Source organism: Gossypium arboreum, chromosome 7 (genome assembly GCF_025698485.1).
Source record: "Gossypium arboreum isolate Shixiya-1 chromosome 7, ASM2569848v2, whole genome shotgun sequence".
NCBI classification, from domain to species: domain Eukaryota; kingdom Viridiplantae; phylum Streptophyta; class Magnoliopsida; order Malvales; family Malvaceae; genus Gossypium; species Gossypium arboreum.
The window spans coordinates 78,619,819-78,641,867 of record NC_069076.1 but is presented as its reverse complement, the minus strand read 5'-3'; the positions used below and the strand labels follow the sequence as shown (position 1 = coordinate 78,641,867).

The window sequence follows — 22,049 nt, the reverse complement described above, 5'->3', positions numbered from 1 at the left end:
CACTTGACAACATCCAATGTGTAACAGCCTTACCACTTGGCGGACTACACGTTCACCATATCCTGAAGTTGTCGGCGACATGGAACTACCAAACAAGGGGGTCCTCCCTTATATATACCCCAAAACATGATGATAAAAGGATCATCTCTCCCTTTTAGCAACTTCAAGCATTCTACCTAGTATACAGTCTTCCTTTCCTACCTTTAGCTCTCTTCTCATTACTACTCTTACTTTGACTCTCTGCCTATTAAGGTGAACCGACCTTTTTTTCATCACCACCCTCGCCTCATATCTCTTTCCTTGTTAAATACTTTTATTAACAAATTTTAATATCAAATAGATATTGTTATTTAAATCAATTTAATAAAAATACCCAGATGATAATCAAAGTTGAATATCATCATAATTAATTGAATTCATATTAAAATAGTTCATAACTAACATATATCTAGTTGCCAACAACCTCTTGGCCTAATGGCAAGAGCGTTATGTTGTAAGCATGAGAGCTTGAATTTGATCCCAAATTAGCTCCATTCTCCATCCCTAATTATAAATAATAATAAAAAGAAAGAAAGAAAAAAGAACACACACACACATCTAGTTTTTTGTTGTTGTAGGTATCTAATTATAAAATGGCATAATGATAGATTTAGTCCTCAATGTTTATATTTTTTGTCAATTTGGCCATTATTCTTTTATAAGCTAATTTTAGTCGTTAACCTTTAAAAAAAAGTCAAATTGCTTTTCTTTAATGAAAATCTTGACTAAAATATTATTTTTTAACATTGTTGGCGTGACAACTTGCATGGCAATCTGCATGCACTTCAAGCTAACATGAGATTATTTGTTTTATATGCCACATCAACAAAATAATTTAAAAATTATAAAAATAGAAAATAATATAAAAATTCAAAAAAAATTATAAAAGTATAAGAATTCAAAAAATAGCATAAAGTATACATGGATTGTCATGTAGGCTGCCACATTAAAAATTAAATATTTTATTTGGTATTTCCATTAAAAACACATCATTTCGTCTCTTTTTCAAAAGGTAGATAATTAAATTTGACTCTTTTTAAAAAGTTGAGAGCCAGATTTAATTCAACAAAAAAAAAGACCAAATTGACAAAAGATATAAACATTAAAGGCTAACTTTGACATTATACCTTCTAAAATTTATCATATAAGCTATTTTTATATCATTATTACTTATTAGAAAAGTTATCATGTAAGCTATTTTATATCATTATTACTTATTAGGCATATTCATGGACCAAGTATTTCTCTTATTTAAATCCAATAGCCTTGGCAATTTATTTTACAATTTTAATTATTTAAAAATAGTTATTATATTAAAATATGTTATAATTAAACTTAAATAAAAACTATTTATAAAAATAAAGGCTAAATGTGGAAATTAGGATCCAACTTTTCATGCACTTTATTCTAGTTTGAACAAAAATTAGATTAATTCTAACGTATTTAGAATAAAATATAGTACAGTTGAATCAAATATTGTTTAAAAATAAAAGAAAATAATAAAAACATAATTTTAGACCTGATATACGATATTTGAGAAGCTCTTATTTGAACACTTTTAAAAAGATTTGGCTCTTATTAGAACACTTTCAAAAAGTTTTGGCTCGTATTTGAGCACTTTGAAAGTTTTGGCTTTCATGTAAGTACTTTTATAAATGTTTAGCCTATATGAACTTTTTGAAAGGTTTGACCCTTATGTGAACAACTTTCAAAAAGTTGGGCCTAATTTGAGCATTTACTTAAAAATAAATAATAGTTGGTAAAAGTATTATGAAAGGCCCCGCATTAAGAGTCAAATTACATTTTCGCTTAATTCTTACTCGGCTGCAATTGGGGGAGTCATTAGAGATGCTGATAGAAATTGATTATGTGGCTATTTGATGGTATTAGGGAAGGACGAAATATTCAGGATTGAAGTGATGTCAATGTTAGAAGGGCCACATTTGTTATGGGTGCAATAGCTCAATTTCTCTTGGGCTCAATTTACAAACAAATAAAAATAAATTACAAGCCCAAACACATAAATAAAAACCTAAAGGCCCAAAAGCCCAATGATCTAAACTGTTTTACAAAAAGCCAGAAACCCTAGGGTTTTTGGCGCCACTCTTCCCTTGTAAGCACGCCACTCGAGGTCACCCTTCATCACTCGAGGTTTGACGCATTTGCCGCCATTTCACGAAAATGACAAGGGCGCCCTTCTCTTCCCACTGTTGACTCCACTGCTACCTGCAAAAAGAATGAAAAAAGGACAGAAGCAGAAACACAACACACAAGAAACAGCAGCAAGAATAGTAGAAAAATAGAGAAATAACAATGTAATTTGGCTATAAAAGCCATTATCACAATGTAATGTTTTTACGAAAAAAAAGCAATTAGAAATACAAAAAAATCGAATACAAAAGGTGATTTTTTTATTTATCTATTTTTTTTATTTTTTTCGAAATAAATAGATAATAAAAAAGGAGCCTTTTTTACCTTTTTTAACCCTCGATGACACCCATGTCAGGCTCGAGAAGCCTCGAAGTCCCCCTAAGGCTCTGTGGAAGGCCTTGTCGGAGGGGAGAGAAACCGAAAGGTTTCTTGACTGTCGACTCAATTTCTCTAGTTTTTTTTAATAATTTTAACCCTAAAACAGGATTCTAAAAAAAGGGATCAAAAAGAGAGACTTTGAAATTTTCCGGCCACCAAAGACGGAGGTCGCAGTGGCCGAATTGGGGAAAGGCTAAGAGTAAAAAAAAAAGGGTTGAAAGTGTTCTTTTTTTTTTTTAAACAGATGAAAATGATTTTTTTTCTTAATATTTTTACATATATATCCCTATAAAACAACGTCGTTTTGGGCTTGATTTTAGACACCAAAACAGCGTCGTTTTGAAGCCGACCAGATTACCTAGCAGGATCCTCTTGTTTTTTTAAGGGGGTCTCATTGTTGCTTTGGCCTTTTCGCTTTTTTGCTACTTTTCAATTTCGTCCTATTGTTTATTTTTTTTATTCTAGCCCCTTTTTTTGTGCCATTTAGTCCTTGGACCACTGTGGACTTGTTTTGGGGATGACACATGTCCCGAGGCTTGAAATGATTACCCATTTGGCCCTTATCATTTTTAGCGCATTTTATTTTAGTCTTTTATTCTGGTTTGTACTTTTAATTTTGTTTAAATTATGATTTAGTCCTTTATTTATTTAATTTCAATCTTTCATTAACTTTTTATATTTATTTATTCATTTATTTATTATTTCTTTATCCTTTATTATATTTAAAATTTATATTATTTTTCCTTTAATTTGTATATTTGTTACTCCTTTCCTTATTTATTTTGCGATTTATGCTTTAAACTTTGCTTGAATCTCAATTTAATCCATATTTCAGTTAGCTTTGCTTCTTTATTTACTACATCATTTATTTAGCATTTAAAATTTGTATTTATTTTATTTTATCAATCTATTATATCATTTATTTATACAATTTATTTTATTTTATCCTTGTTATTATCATTATTATTTTATTTATTCATATTAGTACTATGATAGTAATCACAACATGATTGTTACTTAATTGTTGTTTTCATTATCATTATAGATGCATCGATATTATTCATTAGTATAGCATTTCTTTGGTTTTTATCTTCTTTTCTTCTTTATCTATTAATTTATTTATTTATTCGTTTATTTATTGTTTTAATTAACATCATCATTTCATGTTTTTCCACTATTATTTTATTTCACTCTTGCTAAATCACCATGTCATGTTTCGTGTTCAAATATACCCATCCGGTTACTAAGCCTAAACGTGTAAAAATATATATCATTTTAAAAAAGGGTTATATTCGTTCCACCTAACGTATAGGAAATATTTAAGCTGAGGCAATATTCGTTATTTTTGAGATTCGAGGAGTCGTGCTCTTAACTTACGGGGTACGACATCTTCTTAGAACTAAAATAACCGAATATCCTATTTAAAATAAAAACGAGATTTGAGTAATGATTAAACGACGATTATTCTTTTTTTCAAGGATTTGAGGCACCGTGTCCTAACTTACGGGGCACGATCTTCTCTTCTCGATTAACTTGAAATAAGGCCTTTTTATGAAAATTAATTTAGTTGAGCGATCTTTTATCATGCCAAAAGGGATTGTATTTTAAATTTGCTTAGAATTTTCAATTTTCGATATCAAAATATTGAGTAACCAATTAGGTACCAATTTTGGGCGTTATGAGGGTGCTAATCCTTCCTCATATGTAACCGACTCCCGAACCTACATTCTTGGATTTCGTAGACTAAAAATTATCGTTTTAGGAAAATCTAACTTTTTATAAAGATGGTTAAAATTTGAGGTGACCTGATTGCACCTAATAAAAAGGATTGGTGGCGACTCCATTTTCATTTTTTTTTAAAATAAACAGTCGATTTCCAAAATGGTTTTGACAATGGGATAATAGATATTGTCAGGTTGAACTTGAATGTGATAATGTTCTTTTGGTGGAAATAATTTTGGCTGGATAAGCTATTGATAGTCATTTTATAGAACTATGAGCTATCCAAAAGTTGAAACAAAGGAATTAGAGTATCCGTATCCGTTATATTCCTAGAACTCATAACACAGTTGTGGATTTTATAGCCAAACATACTACTATAGGTTTCATATAGGTATCCAGATGTTTATAAAACCCCACATTTTATGTGGGAGCTAATTTAAAAGGATATTATAAACTTTTAATTTTCTAATTACTAAAAAATTACATTTTGCTCCATTAGAAATTACCCTTCCGAAAGGAGATTGATTTCAAACCAAAGAAAGGTTGAGATTAAAATGGATGAGGAAGTGATAAAAATTTGTAATGTATAGGATAGGGGTTATAATTGGCGACGTTATCCAAACTTCACAGCTGATATATTACACGTATAATACAGATGTCGTGACTTGCATGTTATTGGATGAATGGTAAGACATCCCTCAGGCATCTCCAACCCAAAATCCTAAAATCATTTTTAAAACCAAGCATTGTGATTAAATTGATGAAAAGTTATAAATAATTTAAGAAAAAAATAATAATAAATGAAATAGTGAAGGGCAGGCCATGGTATTAGGAAAAACCAATCGTCGGCGTTGGCCGATAACACCTCTACACTCTAGATTCCATCTACCCCGCCTTCTTTAACGAACCAAATCAAACAAACCCTAGACAGTCGCTCCTCTTATTTTACTCATCGCTAGTTCTAGAAAAAATCAAACAATATCCAACAACTTTCCGCAGAAAAAACCCCTAGTCACTCGCTAATCATCTTTATCATCTCACTTCTAGGAATCAGTAAACAAAAAAACCAACTACCTCATATCAAATGGAGACTATTTATATACCCTTTTCAAATGATGTATGTTGTGGGAATAAAAGTTAATTCTACTACTTACACTGTCTGCTTCTTTAATGCAATGGATGGTGGCTTTGATGGTGACTTTCCGGCTGGTTTGAAGGTTCTTGTTGTTGATGATAACAGGACTTGTCTCCTTGTTTTGGAAACAATGCTTCGAAAGCTTTCTTATGAAGGTATTTTTAAGCATGTATCTTGTTCATTGTGACTTCAATAATGCTTTTTTGTTTAGGGTTTCTTATTTCATAGTTTTGGTTTCTGAATTCAAAAATGTTAGGTTGAAATTTGATTGCTGTCAAGATATGTTTCTAATTTTAATGGGTGAATTCAGTTACCACATGTCAGCTGGCAAGACACGCCCTTGCTTTGCTTCGAGAAGACAAGAACAGATTTGATATTGTGCTATGTGATTTACATATGCCTGAACTGGATGGACTGAAGCTTCTTGAGATCATTGGATTAGAGATGGACTTGCCCGTTGTTAGTAAGTAAAATAAATAAACATGTTAATAGTTTCCTTCTTATCATCAACCTATATTAATTCATGTTTATGTTGCACAGTGATGTCTTCGGATGATGGAAAAGGAGTTATTATGAAAGGTATAATCCATGGAGCTTGTGATTATTTGGTGAAACCAGTTCAAATGGAAGCGGTTCGACTCATTTGGCAGCATGTTGTTCGCAAGAGACAACGTGCCTTGGAAGATTTTCAGCAGCTGCGTGGGAACATTCATGCTACCGGCAGGACATTGCTATTAAAACAAGCTAAGAATGCTGTTGATCAAATGCCTGCCAGAGAGAGAAGAATCTTGAAGCGAGAAAGAGAAAATGAAGATGAAGATGACGAGGGGGAATTATCCGAGGAAGTCACCACTGCAAAGAAGCCAAGGGTGATTTGGACACAAGAGCTCCATGACATATTTGTTATTGCCGTAAATCAACTACGTCAACGTATGAACAATTCTCTATTGCCCTATCTTTACCATTCATTAATGGAAATTAATATGCTTATCACTTGTCTTCCAGAGGCTGTTCCTAAGAAAATTTTGGAGCGTATGCAAGCTATGAATGTTACTGGTCTTTCAAGAGCAAATATTGCCAGTCATCTTCAGGTAAACATATCCTATATATATATACAGTATTCAAGAATCATATCATCATTAATGAAGTTACCTACAATTTGCAGAAATATCGTTTGCATCTTCGAAAGGGAGGTGGTCAACCCTTGGCTGATAACAGAAATGTAAATCTAAATCCCTCCATTGGCCAAGCTTCTTCATTTAACCAGTTCAACCTCCAGTTTCAACAACCCACAGCCATAGGCAGTTCCTGCAATCAACTTCCGATGCAAAATCTCATGATCACCCCACAACCATGTACCATCAATGACTCAGTCGTTCCAGATTCAACTCAATGTTTCCCAACTGAGTTGTCTACCAATGATCTCTCTCAACCAAACTTGTTATTCCAAAATGATGTTCCCACCTCAAATGTAGAACATTTGTACAGAAACGTAGGGGTTAATGTTTCTGAGCTGTCAAACCCGATTTCATCTGTGGATGATTCATCTGTCGATCAATTGATTTATGAGCCATCGTTTTTGGTTAGACAATATGATCCAGAGGACTTCTTTCATGGAGGATTTCCAAGGTCAGATTCTTACGTTTCAGTACATTGTAACTTAATTTTTTTATGATTATGAAGAACACAAACAAATAGTTAATATACTGATTATTGTTATATTGTTTTTATGAAACAACAGGTTAGAGACATTGAGTATCTAACCTCTGAGGAGGCACCCATGAAAAGGATTTCGTTCTTCCTACGATAAATGTTGGTCCTTTATGATCTCTGCAGTTCTCTCTTGTTTCAGGCAGCCAGATTAGATTCCCAGTTTTCTTAACATTTGATTTTTCCTTTTTAACTTTAGAAGATGCTACTAGCTTTCATTAATCAAAAACCAAATAAGCTCTTTTCTAAAGAGTTGTAGGTTAACAAATTTTTATCAAAATTTGAAAGCTCTTATGTTCATTTAATAATAGTGGAATTGATGAGTGGTTTTTATGATTTTGATGCCTGATCCAGCTTTTAGTGCATTCATACAATTATTGATTTCAACTAGGAGTATATAATAAAAAGTGTTATGTATGAAAGTGAATATGGTTAGAATTAGTAAAATTATATAAATATTTGGGTAATCTATAAAATAGTCACTTTTGTTTGCTTCATGTTACATTTTAATCACTTATGTTATTATTTTGTTACGAAGTGATCACTCTACCGTTAAGTTCCGTTATCTCTCTAACGGTAATTCTACGTGGCAGTCCAACTAGATTTTAAGTGCCAACTTGAATTTCTAAATGGGATAAAAATAGATTTTTAATTAAAAATTTTAATTAATTAAAAATTTTAATTAAACTTAAACCTTAACTAAAAAAACTGTTCATATCCTCTTTTTAATTTTTCTTCCATCTCTTCTTTTTTCAATGGATTTTTTTTTCTCATTTGATTGGAAAAACTATTATTAAGATCAAAATAGTTGAAATCCAATTGACTGCTTCATAAAGACGGATTCAATGAAGGTTCAGGTATGTCTTCTTTATATTCCTCTATCTCTTTTATTCAGTACTGAAAAACAAAAGATTAGATTTTTTTTTTTGTTTAATGAAAATCCTAAATTAAAATTTTTGATATTTTCTTCTACTTTTTGAAATTGTTTGTAAACATGTATTTTATTTTGTGTCAATAGACATCCCATAAAATGCAACCAGAAACATGTTTCATTCAAGCTAATTTTAAAATTTTCAGAAAAGGGCTGTTACTTTCACTGTTCTTGTTCCTAATTATTATATTTTCTAGTTCTTTCACAGTTCTTGAATAATTGGTTTCTCAATCAAATTTTTTCTGATCTGAATCAACTTGTATGTTCACAATCTCTTTGTAGGTATTCCAGATTATTCTTTCTTATTGCTGATTTCAACTATTTTGATCTTAATAATAGTTCTTCCAGTCAAATGAAAAAAAAACCTATTAAAAAAATAAGAGACAGAAGAAAAATTAAAAAGAGGAGATGAACAGTTTTTTTAGTTAAGGTTTAGGTTTGAAAATTTTAATTAATTAAATTTTTTTAATTAAAAATTTATTTTCATCCCATTTAGAAATCTAAGTTGGCACCTAAAATCTAGTTAGACTGCCACCTAGGATTACCGTTAGAGAGATAACGGAACTTAACGGTAGAGTAATCACTTCGTAACAAAATAATAACATAAGTGACTAAAACGTAACATTTTAAACATTAGTGACTAAAATGTAACCTGAGACAAACAAAAGTGACTATTTTTGTAAATTACCTAAATATTTATATAATTCATTAACATGGTTTGATTGTGTTGATGTATCATTGATGAATAATAACATTTAAAATAATAAAAATAGTAGCAAATTTATATATAAATACAAATAAATTTATTTAAACATAATTATATAATCATAATAGTTATAAATAAATATTGATAATTTTCGAATTTAGAGTTTTGGGTTTAAGGTCTAGAATTTTGAATTTAGGGTTTTAGCATTTTTATAATTATTATGATTATTTAATTATATTTAAATAAATTTATTAATATTTATTTGTAAGTCCTCTACTATTTTTATTTTATTTAATGATGTGTCATGTTATTATTCACTTATGGTGCATGGGACTTATGCATTGAGAGTGTATCAAATATTTTCCCACCATATTATATGGATAGAATTTAGATCGTTCTATTTTGGTCACTCAATTATTAATTTTTTTTTTATTTTAGCCACTCACCTTTTCAAAATTAAATATTTTAGTTACTCTTCCATTAATTTCCTAATAGAAGTCTATGGCCGATTTTGTTTTATTGGCCTAACAAAAAATTTAGCTTTTCACTTGTTTACACATTCTATCAATTTGATTTTAAATCTAAAAAATAACAAATTTAGCCTTCAATATTTACAAGATTTTTCATTTTAGTCCTAATTATAAAATTATAAAAAATATTTTTAAAAATGTTAAAATTTTAAAAATGTAAATATAAAGATAATTTTAATTTTTTGTAACCAAAATGACTTTCAATAGTATCTTCCACTCTATTCTTTCTTTCATTCAATTGACAAAATTGAAAGTATTAAAGACATGAGAACTCTAGAATCTGAAACTAGTACTATCTTTGTAGTAAAGAGTAAGGTTATCGAAGTTTGTGTTGTGAACCCAGACATTTTTCTAGATTTGTAATTTGTTAAACTTAAGCTTATTTATGGGTTTCAATTAGGCATTTGAGATGAAAAATGTAGCAAACAAGAAAAAGGAGACTAAATTAAAAGAGATCAAATTAAAAACCGCTTTATTTTATGGGTTTTTCACATGTTTGGTTGATGATAAAAAGTAAATTTAAATTATAAAAAATTAAAACTAAAATGACAAATTTTATAAATATTGAGGGCTAAATTTGTTAAACTTTTTAGATTTAGAATCAAATTAATAGAATGTGTAAATATTTGAGCATTAAATTTGTTATAAGGCCAATGAAACAAAACTCATGTTAGACATTCGCCAGATTAGCTAAATAGAAAGTGATTAAAATATTTAATTTTAAAAGTTATGTGACTAAATCAAAAAATTAATAGTTAAAGGACCAAAATAGAACAAATTAAATAATTGAGTCATAATTCTCACTGACACATATAAAAATCCAAATTTCTAATTTGTTGTTATTGTTATTATTGAGTAAAGGGGTTTATAGTTTGGATAAGTTTTATACATGGTATTAATATCATACATAAGCCACGTTTAAAATATAAACCTCAAATTTTTCTAAGCTCATCCAAAATATGACCCACCTTTATCTTATTTTTTCAGAATATAATTATTTATATTGTTTATTTCATTAAATTTTTAAATATAAAAATTGAACATTATCTTTTAGAATTTAGTATATTTGATTTTCATATGGTACAACAAATTAAGTTGAAAATATGTTGGAATTGGAACTGAAATTCAGCTAATTTTAAATGGGTCTATTTTGAGTCGGATATTTTTGTCTAAGATTTTTTAAATTTTAGATGAGCATGATTTTGATGTTGAATAAGTGAATGATTTGAGAAATTAAGTTTGAGAAACATCAGCAGAGAGATGAGAGTCCATTCAGTTGCTTTCGCGACCGTACTGTATCCAGTTTGAAATCCTTGGGTGAGGAGAATGTAGTAGAGTTTTGCGGAACACCAATAATGCATCCAACGTAATGAAGCATTATAGTTGGCAAAAACGCATGTTTGGGTTTGGGTTTGGGTTTGGGTTTGGGTTTGGGTTTGGGACCATCCAATATGTCGGTTTACATTGAATGTAATTTGGTTCGAGATTTGTTCATTCTAAAACCATAACTACACCCTGCTTTTCAAAATTAATAGTTCAACATAGTTTTCAGACAGCCTGCTGGGTAAACCAAAGTAGTCAGATCATCTCTGTTGTAACATGGCAAGGAATGAGCTCACTTAATTAGTAAATCATAATAATTACCTCTGCCGTCTATATTTATTACACGAAAATGTTGATCAATGTCTAGATTCTTTATAATAAGTCCAAAGGAATTAAGTTTTGAGAAAGAATACGACATTGTAACAGCTAGATAAGCTAAACAATGGTTGCTTTAGGGAGAAAAAGGAACATTTTGAACCTACTACTACTACTGACACGCAGATGCAGGCGAACCCATGCTTCTAAAAGCTAAAACCAAAATAGAAAAACGATGTGTTTTGTCGGTGCCGCTATTAGAAGTCATCTCTGGGGAATACGTGGTTGAAATTGCCATCAAAAGTGTAGCAAGTGAGTGAGACCCCGTTCTTGGGGCTCGGTTTGTTCTTTCGTGGTGTTATGGACCCGAACAAGGACATTTTCACCTTGGGTTTGGGGTGCTGTTGGATTCCGAAACGAAACCAAGTTATGATTTCTGGTAAAATGGATTCCAATTCTTAATGCGGTTGTTACATAAGAAAGAAATGGGCAAACTCCCAATTGCCCCCACCAGCTCCATCCACATGAATAACCTACTCCCAAGAACAATGGCAGAAAAGGTAAAGTCGGTCCCAATTCACGTTTTTTAAACACGCATCAAATCAGATACTGCATTAGCTTTTCTACCTATAAACATTAATTTAATCGATGCGTATAGAAATTGTTAGCTTGATCCTATCGTCCAGGGTTTTCTACTTCTACTCCCCACCAATGATTTATAAACAACTGATTAGAATAATTGAGATCCAAACCTTTCACAGTCACATCCTTCTTTTTTTTATGATTTCACCACCAAAAGCCGTCTACACCCTGCAGCAGTTGTTGCTCTGTCCAGGTCAAGTTTTATACCAATTTCAAATATATATAAATATATTGGACTAATCACTACTAACATTTGGATTAAGATTAAATTTGATTTAACTTAAAAAAAATACAAAGTTTAAATCCTAGATAGTGCACAAAAAAATGACTAAATTTGTTTTGGGTTGTTGAGACCAGATAGGAAGGAAAGCGGCGGCATGGCATGGAGGTTGATGTCACATAGCCAGATAGACAGACAGACAGACAGACACAAAATTAAGATGGAAATCAACATGATCAACCCAAAAGGAGCAAATCATACACTGCTGACTAACTGTATGATGAAGCCTTCATTCTACAAATAACCCAAAACAACTGGCCACATGTGGTGGCAGCGCTAAAGGAATCCATCCCCCATTCCTACTTTGGACATTTCCCACGCTACCATCGCATCTGGGTCCCCTCTTTCTCTGCCACCGTTTTCGCTCGATGCCTTCACTATCTCAAGCTTTCATTTACAAAACCCACCCCCCATTATTAATCATTACAAATAATTTAAACAACCAAGTATGTTTGTATGTATAAATAACGCATGTACATTTATTACTTTATTTGGAATATTAAAAAAGAAAAATAAACAAAAAAAAATTTACCACTTTAGCTACACAAAGAAACAGTGTGTGGGAAGTCGCTGAGCTAAACAAGTATTGCACCGATGCCACCAAAAAGAAATTTTACACCCCCATGAAAGATACTTCCAATGCCTAAAATTAGTTGTGGAGATGTCACCGCAAAACACACATCCCTCCCCCCTCTCTATTCGGTCACTTTTGGCATTTGGGTACCAATCAAACCAAGTAGCAATTTAGAACAATCACATGGCCTTAATTATCCCCCCCACCTCCAATGCATTCCACCAGTCCCACCTACAACAATGTAAAAAATCTGCTGATTTCATTTCTCAGTTTGGTTCTTTATCCTCTTTTATAAAGCCAACATAGCAAGAGTGATACACTGCAATGACCCCCCCACCCTTTCTTTTTAAAGAGCCCTACCTAAAACAGTTCACCACATACTTTAACCAGAATGGCCTACCAGTGTCTTAACACCACCTTGATTCTTTGATCCTTTCCATTGTACCTAAGGACAAGGGTATTTTAGGGAACTATAAATGACAGATCAAAGTCCATGTTAGAGATGATTATTAGGAAGAAGAAGAAGAAACCCAACAAGTAGGTCGACAACAGCCAGGATGCCATTCATCTTAAATATTAATTTATGTACAATTTGGTCCTTTTTCTAATTTTTGTACTTTTCCACATCGATGCCACTATTATTACCACGTGGATTGCCTCCTCCACAGAAAGCAATAGACATTTTTGTTTCGCTTCTGTTTGGACCTAGAGAAACCCAAACTGTTAACTCTGAAACAAGCTCTAATTATGAACCCTATCCATCTCCTTCACAAAAAAAAAAAAAAAAAACTGAATATTTAGTTCCTCTATATTCTACTCCTTGTACTACTTTACACCAAAAACTGAACATATTAATCAAAAGAGGTAATATCGCTGATCTAAAGTTCACATGTTCACCAATACAAGGACCAAATTTTAAGGAATTAAAATAGAGGGAAGGATGAAATTTATGATTAAACCCTAAAACTACAGTAAGCCACAACTCCAGTGTCCATGAAACAGTCCGAAAAAATAGTTAATTATGCATAAATATGTAACAAATTCAATATCTCCTCTTTCATTTTCTTTTCTGTCCTTTTTATTTTATTATCAGGAAGCAGGTAGCCAGAAACAATAGAATACAAATGGACTGGGAAATGAGCTAATAAAATAAAAAGTACAGAAAAAAATCACTGTAAATAAGGTGCAAAAGAATAAATGGCAAAAATAGAAGATAACAAAAAAAAAAAAATAACAGTCCTGGTAGGAATTTACCGGCGACAATCCCTGGCTATGGTTTCAATGTGAGTGTCGGTACAAGTCGTAAGGTGCCCATAACGCGTCGAGTGGGCATGGCCGTCTGGAATCAAGCCTATCCCATGGCTTGCCACTACCGGACCAATGCAAGAGGCTGACGGGACCCGGATGCAAGCCTCGGCAACTTCCCCTCACGTTGTCCCCACCCAACCCATGCTGGTTCCACCTATGCTCGATGGGTGCCACGCGTCCCGCAAAAACCAACAGGAACGGCGGCAACGAACCCAGCTCGTAGATCCGATCGGTTTTCTGGATTTCCATCCACCTTTCGATCCGCTTCGTGTATCCCACCCTCCTCCATTTCACCAGATCTATCACCATCACCCCCGTGTTGAAATAGCACGGCTTCCTCCCTTTGAATGTCCCTGAAAACCGTTCGGCCGACCAGAAACCGCTCGTGAAATATTTTGTGAAGTTGGCGTGGCAATATTCCGGTGCACCGATTGTCCGTGAACCAAGGTTGGTACTCCATAGTTTAGCGATATCGTCAACAACGACTAGATCAGAGTCCAAATAAATTACCCTCCGCACGCACGGCTCTAGCAGATCTGCTAAGTAATTTCTAGCATAATTTAACGGCTGTTCAAGCGCTTGCCTAACGGAAGACGATATCAAGTTCCGTACAATCGCGGGGTCGAAATAGTAAGCCTTGAACTTCAATTGAGGGAACGTGGACCGAACCAGGGTTTCTAAATCAGTATCAGAGACGAGGAAATGGAAGAAAACGTTCTCCGGACACAACGAATGCTGGAGAATTGAGTGAACGGCGGCGATTGAGCCACGGAGGTACTCAACGTCAAGAGTGATGGCCACGTGGACCAAAGAAGGATCGCAAACGCCGGTGATTTTATGGTCGGTGGAGCGACATTTGTCGGCATTGCCAAATTCCGAGGCTTTTCGAAAAGAGAACCGGTCAAGCGGTGAGTACGGTGACGAGGACACCTGATATGAGGATAACCGGAGGTAGGCGTGGAGATGAGAGGACCTAATGGCTTCAGCTGGTGGAAATGACTGAAATGAAGGAGATAGAACAATCATCAACATTGCCGCTGAAAAGAACCCAGAGAATTGCATAACCCAAAGCATCTTAATACCGTTAATCCCCCTGGAGCCTCTCCTCTTCTTGTTAGATTTGAAATAAAAACGATCCGCTAAGATTACAGAGAGAGAGGACCGGAAGAACGATAATGCTCCTTTTAGGTCCGCCAGAGTTGGGACAAAAGGAACAATTAGAGAGTAAAGAAGCCAAGTTCAGAATACAACTCCGTATCAAAAATGAATTTGCCGTGGAAAGGAAGCGACCTTTGAAAGAAACATCCGAAAGGAATCTCTGGAAAACGAAGCAACGGTGGCCGCCGGCGAAAAACGCTCTCACTCCCTTCACTTCTCCTCCCCTCTCCGTCCACTACTCTTTCTCCGAGAGAAGGAGACAAATAGCAGAATAGATATGAGAGGCAGAGACTAGAGGTAGAAGGGATAGATGGAGGTGAGGTGAGGTGAGGTGAGGTGAGGTGAGGGGAGAGAGATGAAAAGGTTTTCTTTTTCTCTCTTTTTTTTATTTATTTTTTGTTCTAACTTTGGCGTTTTCCACCATAGAAAACCACGGAAAAACATAATTATAGTTTTCAAGTGTTAAAGGGTAAGTATATTAATATAGTGACTAGAATCAACCCCTTTTTGGCTTTTTATTTTAATTAACCAAATAATATTATATTTTATTAAAATTAAATTTATAAATTTATATTATTCATGTCAACCTTTACAAATATATTTAAAACTTATTGTATTATTTTTATAATTATTAATATCTTTATTCATCATATTTATTCTTATTGACACAATGTCTAAAATTATTAATAGTCCTTCCTAACTCAAAATAGAAAGATAATGCGTTTTAAGCATTCAAACTCATATTTTCCTAAACTGATAATAATGTCCATGTCAATCAATTAAGACTTAATCAACTATTTTATATTATTTTTAATTTAAACTAAAAATGTTACTAAATTTACATAAAATTTTATAAATTCTATAAAAATAAATCAAACTTTTAAAAAATTGGAAAATTTTGGGTGAAACACAAATTTATTTTATTTGTAAACATTAATCATAAGATCAAAATAAAAGATTTAAAATTTCCAAAAGGATTGAAATGCAAATTTACAAAGGCAAACCCCTTAAGTTTGTCCCTATTTAGAGGAGGCAAGATAAATAAATTTATAATATTCTCATATAAGTAGTATTATATTTGTTTTGACTAATATACTAAAAAACCCTTAAATTATTACACTTTATCCAAACAAGTCTTTAAATTATTTTGTAATTAAATAAGCCCCTATTTTATGTTTTTTACCCATAAAGCTTTTAGTTTTAATATTAAAGTAAAATTATTTTGAATTTTAGCCTCTTATTTTAATTTATTGTTGATTTCATAGAAATTCTATACACTTTTAATATCAACTTAAGATTTGAAAGAGTAATAAGAAATTTTAAAAGAGTGATTACGTGTTATGTATATAAGAAATTTCAAAATTTTTAAAATATTATTTTGTCTTACTTTCAAAAACTATTATTTTGTTTTTACTTAATCTCGTCAACTTTCCGATAGTGCAAAATGCAAATTAATTTAAAAGTTTAAAATATTTTTATTTTAACATTAAAATAAAATGCTTTCATGGATAGAATTGATAGATTAAGAGCTTACTTAAGTACAAAAATAACAAAAATAACATGATATAATAGTTTAATGCCTTTTGCCTCCACGCATTGTCAATCAATTTGTTGGTTTAATGCCTCTATCGTTTGATGATGGTCCCGATGGACATCGAGGGGTCGTTTTTCTACTGCTAAACATATGGCTGCTTGTTTGACACTAGTGTGACAAATTCTCGCAGTTTATGTCTCAAAACCTAGAAGGTTCACGCTCCACAGCGTGTTTGAGTCTTCTTACGTTTACCCACTAATGAAGAGCAAAGGCGTAGAGGCACGACGAATGAAAGCTTTTGCACACGTTGTGGCGAGTCCTCAGAAACGGCATTGCATGCGGTGCGAGATTGTCACTTTGCTACGTGGATTTGGAGGGCCATCGTGCCTGCTGCTACTCAGATTTCTTTCTTTGCAACATCGATTGACAATTGGCTCCTTTGGAATTTGACGAACGAGGGGGACATTGTGCTGGCTGAAGGAGAATCGCCAACCCTGCTCCCTATAACCTGTTGGCAGCTATGGAAAAATACAAATGACTTTATTTTCAAGCATACGAGCGGCAGTAGTCAGGAGTTGATCTCTACTAGTGTGGCTTGGACGAGAAGCTACTCTAGTGCTAGGATAAAGGATTGTTTTAAGAGTAGTTAGATTGCTACGAAGCAATGGCAGTCACCGACGGAAGGATGAGTTAAGTTGAATATTGATAGCTCACTCATATGTCTCTTACCTCGGACAGGTTGACTGGTTCTCAATGGAAGTAGGTGAGTCGGATGTTGTCCAAGTTGAGGCGAGGGCCATTTATGAGGGTCTTATGTTTGCCTGGAGCAGAGGTTTTCGCCAGGTCAAGGTTGAAACTGATAATGTTATCTTCTTAGTGGATTCGACTTTCCTTTGTCTTTGTTTCTTTCTAAAAAACAAATTGTAATAGGTTGGGTGAATATTGGATTTGGATAATGTAGTTAACTTTGTTAATTAAATTTGTAACGTTTATGATTTTTTTATTTAAATGTGTTTTTAAATATTTTTCTTGATTTTTAAAGTTTTTATTTTAATTTTTTTTAATTTATAAATTCATCCACTCAATTTAATTTTGATATAGGTAGATAATAACACAGTGATTAAATTTGGAAATAGTAAAATCGGTAGTATTTAAATGATGGTGGCAATGCTTGGAAGTAGGAAATCACTATCAGGCAACCAGCTGTCCTCGTGTTTAAGCTAGGAGCCTGCCTCTGGCGCAACTATTATTGTGGCTGTTTTCTCTTAAAATAAGCACGCACTTACGCTTACACTTCTCGTGACTAGAGCTGATCATGGGCTGGGCGGCCCGGCCCGGCCCGAAGGCCCGCCCGAAAAGGGAGGGTTTGGGTAAAAATATAGGCCCGAAAAATGGGATTGGGCAAAAAACGAGGCCCGTTTAAAAAACGGGCGGGTTTCGAGTAAGAGTTTTTGCCCCCGCCCGCCCAATTATATATTAATATATATTTTTATTTTATTTTTAATTATTTTAAATTTTAATATAACTATTTTTTATTATATTGTTAATTTGTGTATTGTTTTAAGAATTGTTTTAGTATTATTTTATTTGTTTTAATATTTATTTTATGTTTTTAAATATATTTTGATTTATTATATTTTTAAAATTTTTTATTTAATGAAATAAGAAAAAAAAATTAATATGGGCCGGGCCGGGCCGAGTTCGGGTTTAGTAATTTTATTTCGGGCCGGGCTTGGGCAAAATTTTAGGCCCATATTTCGGGCCAGGCCGGGCCCGGGCCTAGTATACGGGCCTAACATTTTATTTGGGCCCGGCCCGAACCCGGCCCGACCCGGCCCATGATCACCTCTACTCGTGACCCAACTTGCTTTTACACTAAATACATCTTCTTTTTCCAAATTTACAAACAATCAATCACCATGTTATAATTATATTTACGTTAATCATTCACTTCAATTCAATTTTAGAATATAATTTTATTTAATGTATTTTATTTTTAAGTCCAATCCTATAATAATGTATATGAAATTAAATTTTATCTAATGTGCCTTAATTTGATTTCTAATCTAAATAGTAACAGTTTAATATATTAGGTCAAATTTTGTTATTAATCATATTCAGGATAATACTAAAGGTGTAAGCAAGGGTCTTGCCTCGCCTTCAATGGTAAAATTTCTTTGTAGTGCCTTTAAAAATTATGAAATAATATATTAATATAATAATAAAATTATACTTTAACCCTTTAAAAATATAATTTAATCTTTCTCCTAAAATAAATTTCTTATTTTATTTTTGTCCAAATTATACATAAGTTGCAAATTTAGATAATGTTTTTCAAATTAGCCAATTTCAATATATAATCTTAAAATTTTAAAATTTTAATTTCAACTCAAGCTATAACCATGAAATCTATTAATTAAAATAATAAGTTTTTTCATAGAATATTGTGTAATAATATCAAGTTAAAATGATATTTCATACATAATAATATGCTTATCGAATAACATTTTAAAAATAATATAATTTAACTAAAATTCATTTAATGAATATGTTTGTATCAAAATTAAAATTTGAAAATTAAATCTATAAATTACTCATAATACGAAGTGATATATATATATTTTGTTTGGTCTAACACCCTAGCCATATATGCTACCGAAGGCAGCTGTCCCCATTGAGGCACTGACAATGAGGGAGCATTGTCGTAACCATAAAAACAATGAGCTATTTTAAGCCTAGAATATATCCAAAAAATAATAATTTGTTGATCGTACGTAGAGCTGATCATGGGCTGGGCGGCTCGGCCCGGCCCGAAGGCCCGCTCAAAAAATGAGAGGTTTGGGTAAAATATAGGCTAAAAAATGGGCTTGGGCAAAAAACGAGGCCCGTTTAAAAAAGCGGGCGGGCCTTGGGTAAAGTTTTTGGCCCGGCCCCGCCAACTCGAATTATATATTAATATATATTTTTATTTTATTTTTAATTATTTTAAATTTTTAATATAACTATTTTTATTATATTATTAATTTGTGTATTGTTTTAAGAATTGTTTTAGTATTATTTTATTTGTTTTAATATTTATTTTTATGTTTTAAATATATTTGATTTATTATATTTTTAATTTTTTATTTAATGAAATAAGAAAAAAAAATTAATATGGGCGGGCCGGGCCGGGCCGAGTTCGGTTTAGTAATTTTATTTTGGGCGGGCTTGGGCAACATTTTAGGCCCATATTTCGGGCCGGGCGGGCCGGGCCGAGAAACGAGAGACAACTGAAATTTTATTTGAGCCCGGCCGAACTCGGCCCGGCCCGCCCATGATCACCTCTAATAAATGCAGGATTTAGGAGTAATATAAAATAGTAAAATTTTAATTTAATAATGATAAAATTATACTTTAGTTTCTTAAAATAATAAAAATTATTTTAATTTTTAAAAATTATAAAAATAATAAATAATTAAAATTAAATTATGAGATTATATTTTTATTAAAAATATATAATTTAATTTCGACATTTAAAATTTTTTTTGGCTCCACAACTTATTGAGAAAGATTTGCCTTTTAATTACTATAGCCGATTACTAGTTATAATAAGTGGTGGAGCCAAAAAAATTTTAACTCCGGATTAAATTATGTATTTTATAATAGTATAAATATAATTTTTTTAAAAATTATCTTTTAAGGAATCAAAATATAATTTTATTATTATTAATTTAAAATTTTAATTATAAAAATCTAACTTAAAATTTTACCATTTAGATTCCATGTTGGTTACAATCAAAGTAAACGTACGGCACTTCATAGGTATTGTTTATAACCACATTATTTAATTATTGAATTATATCTTATGGAATTTAAAATTTTTTATTTGGCTAATAATTGCTGCAAGCTATAGCACGCCTTGTCCCCACACTTTGCTCTTTATTTTCTCACTCGTTTAACATATGAATTTAAAACTATAAAATTGCAAATCAGAGCACACACCCATTAACACCAATGGTTAGAAGCCACGTGGGTAAAGGCCATGAAGTCAAGTCCACGTTGAGGGTGCACCGGTGGCAGGAAATGTACCTGGTACGGCGCTGCCAACCCTGGCAATGCTCCTCGGTGACGGTGAGCTTTATTGGCGCCATCCTCACACCTTAACTCCAACAGTCTTTGCTTTCTCCGGTACGGTTCAGCTTTTTCTTTTGTAAAAATTTGGTATTAGTCCCTGTATTATGTTTATTTTGTGGATTTACTCCATGTACTTTAATTTTGTTAAAATTTAGTCTCTGACCTAAACAACAGCTATTGAACTCATTACGTTAAATTATGTCATTTCTCTCATTTTATGTGTGAGTTGTGGATTTAATCTCAATTCTCCAATTTAATCATATCTACTCTTTATACTTGCCAAAATTTAATATTTCAATCCTAATTCAAACAGTAAATGATGTGACTTTTCTATGAGTTTCATGTGAAAATTATAAACTAGCATGATGTTATACATTTTATAATTTATTTTTCATATAAGATTTTTAAAAAATTCAAACTTAATGGATTTGATAATTACAGTTTGATTAGGATTAAAATTTTAATATTAAAAAATAGAGAGGCTAAAATCTACCAAATTAAAATATAAAGATTAAATTTACCAACACCATCTTAGCACTTCACCCTGAATCAGAGGCGATTCTGAGGGGGTTGGTTAGGCGCTTTAATTTTTTTTAAAATTTTAAATTAATAAAAGTAAAATTATACTTTGGCTCCTTAAAATTATAAAAATTCGATTTAATCCTTTAAAAATTATAAAGATATAGACTATAAAAAATTAAAATTTCATTTGACCCCCCTAAAAAATTGTTCTGGCTTCGCCCTTGCCCCGAGTCCCTCGCCACCTTGCTAAGTGCCAACACCACCTAAGCACTTCGCCCAGAGTCGAGTCCTTCACCACCTCGCTAAGTTCTAACACCACCTGGGCACTTCACCCCGAACCCCTCACCTCCTTACGAAGTGCCATGCCTCACCACTTCGCAGGATCATTTTGCTCGACCATGAATTCACCTTGCGACGATCATTTCGCCACTTCATAGAATACGCCTCACCATCTTGCCACCTCGCGAGGTGAATACCTAGCCTTATCACCTCACAATGGCATAAATTGCCTGTCGTTAACACCATGCAAGACGTGACCTTCTCACCACCTCGTGGGAGGAGACAGGTTTTGAGGTATGTGTCTAGCCTAAGAAGGTGAATGTGTCTTGTAAATGACACTTAATAGTCTCCTAGTACATTAAATCAAGAAACCGTACCTTATAAATATAAGAAGGATGCTCTTAAAAAGGGAAAGACAAAAGACAACCTCAACCATTATTTATTAACACAAATTTTTAAAAGCATTTAATTAGCACCAATAATGTAAAAATGGGATAATTTTGATATTTGTATATAAAATAAAGAATTATCATTTCCTAATTCTTTTACTTTTTTTCTAATAGGAAATAACTTTGACTTGGTAAAATAATATTATTGAATCAAATCACTTTAATTTTTTTTAAACGTTAGTTTACAGAACACGCCAGCGATGCTTTAAAGGAGAAAAATAGTACCATAATAATAGGTGCCGCATCAATG

At 32.5% G+C, this 22,049-nt stretch overlaps 2 protein-coding genes across 5 annotated transcripts; one reads left to right on the top strand and one right to left on the bottom strand.

Annotated features, from left to right (window-relative positions):
- Nucleotides 1-5,420: 5,420 nt before the first annotated feature.
- LOC108458938 (two-component response regulator ARR2-like) lies at nt 5,421-7,235 on the top strand. The gene is made up of 6 exons (XM_053031000.1): nt 5,421-5,580; nt 5,736-5,888; nt 5,966-6,355; nt 6,431-6,516; nt 6,591-7,073; nt 7,167-7,235. The coding sequence occupies exons 1-6, from the start codon at nt 5,466-5,468 to the stop codon at nt 7,233-7,235; spliced, it is 1,296 nt and encodes a 431-aa protein (XP_052886960.1). The 5' UTR covers nt 5,421-5,465.
- Nucleotides 7,236-11,834: 4,599 nt separating this feature from the next.
- On the bottom strand, nt 11,835-15,351 carry LOC108457741 (probable galacturonosyltransferase-like 7). 4 transcript variants are annotated; one of them, XR_008285842.1, is made up of 3 exons: nt 13,691-15,351; nt 12,797-13,201; nt 12,296-12,667 (listed from the first exon to the last, which is right to left on the bottom strand). XR_008285842.1 is itself a non-coding variant. In XM_017756852.2 (2 exons), exon 1 carries the CDS (start codon nt 14,816-14,818, stop codon nt 13,715-13,717), a length of 1,104 nt encoding a protein of 367 aa, XP_017612341.1. In that variant the 5' UTR covers nt 14,819-15,351; the 3' UTR covers nt 11,835-12,249; nt 13,691-13,714. The 4 variants fall into 4 exon arrangements, 2 of the variants coding, with proteins under 2 accessions (XP_017612341.1, XP_017612340.1); XR_001867155.2 differs by having other exon boundaries at nt 12,797-12,881; XM_017756852.2 differs by lacking the exons at nt 12,296-12,667; nt 12,797-13,201 and adding an exon at nt 11,835-12,249.
- Between the last annotated feature and the right edge of the window lie 6,698 nt (nt 15,352-22,049).

Bases quoted from the DNA above. Each gene is read 5' to 3' on its own strand.
- LOC108458938 (XM_053031000.1), top strand. From the start codon at position 5,466: ATGGATGGTGGCTTTGATGGTGACTTTCCGGCTGGTTTGAAGGTTCTT. The intron at 5,581-5,735 runs GTATTTTTAAGC...GGGTGAATTCAG, and splicing joins TCGAAAGCTTTCTTATGAAG to TTACCACATGTCAGCTGGCA. The intron at 7,074-7,166 runs GTACATTGTAAC...ATGAAACAACAG, and splicing joins GGTCAGATTCTTACGTTTCA to GTTAGAGACATTGAGTATCT.
- LOC108457741 (XM_017756852.2), bottom strand. From the start codon at position 14,818: ATGCTTTGGGTTATGCAATTCTCTGGGTTCTTTTCAGCGGCAATGTTG.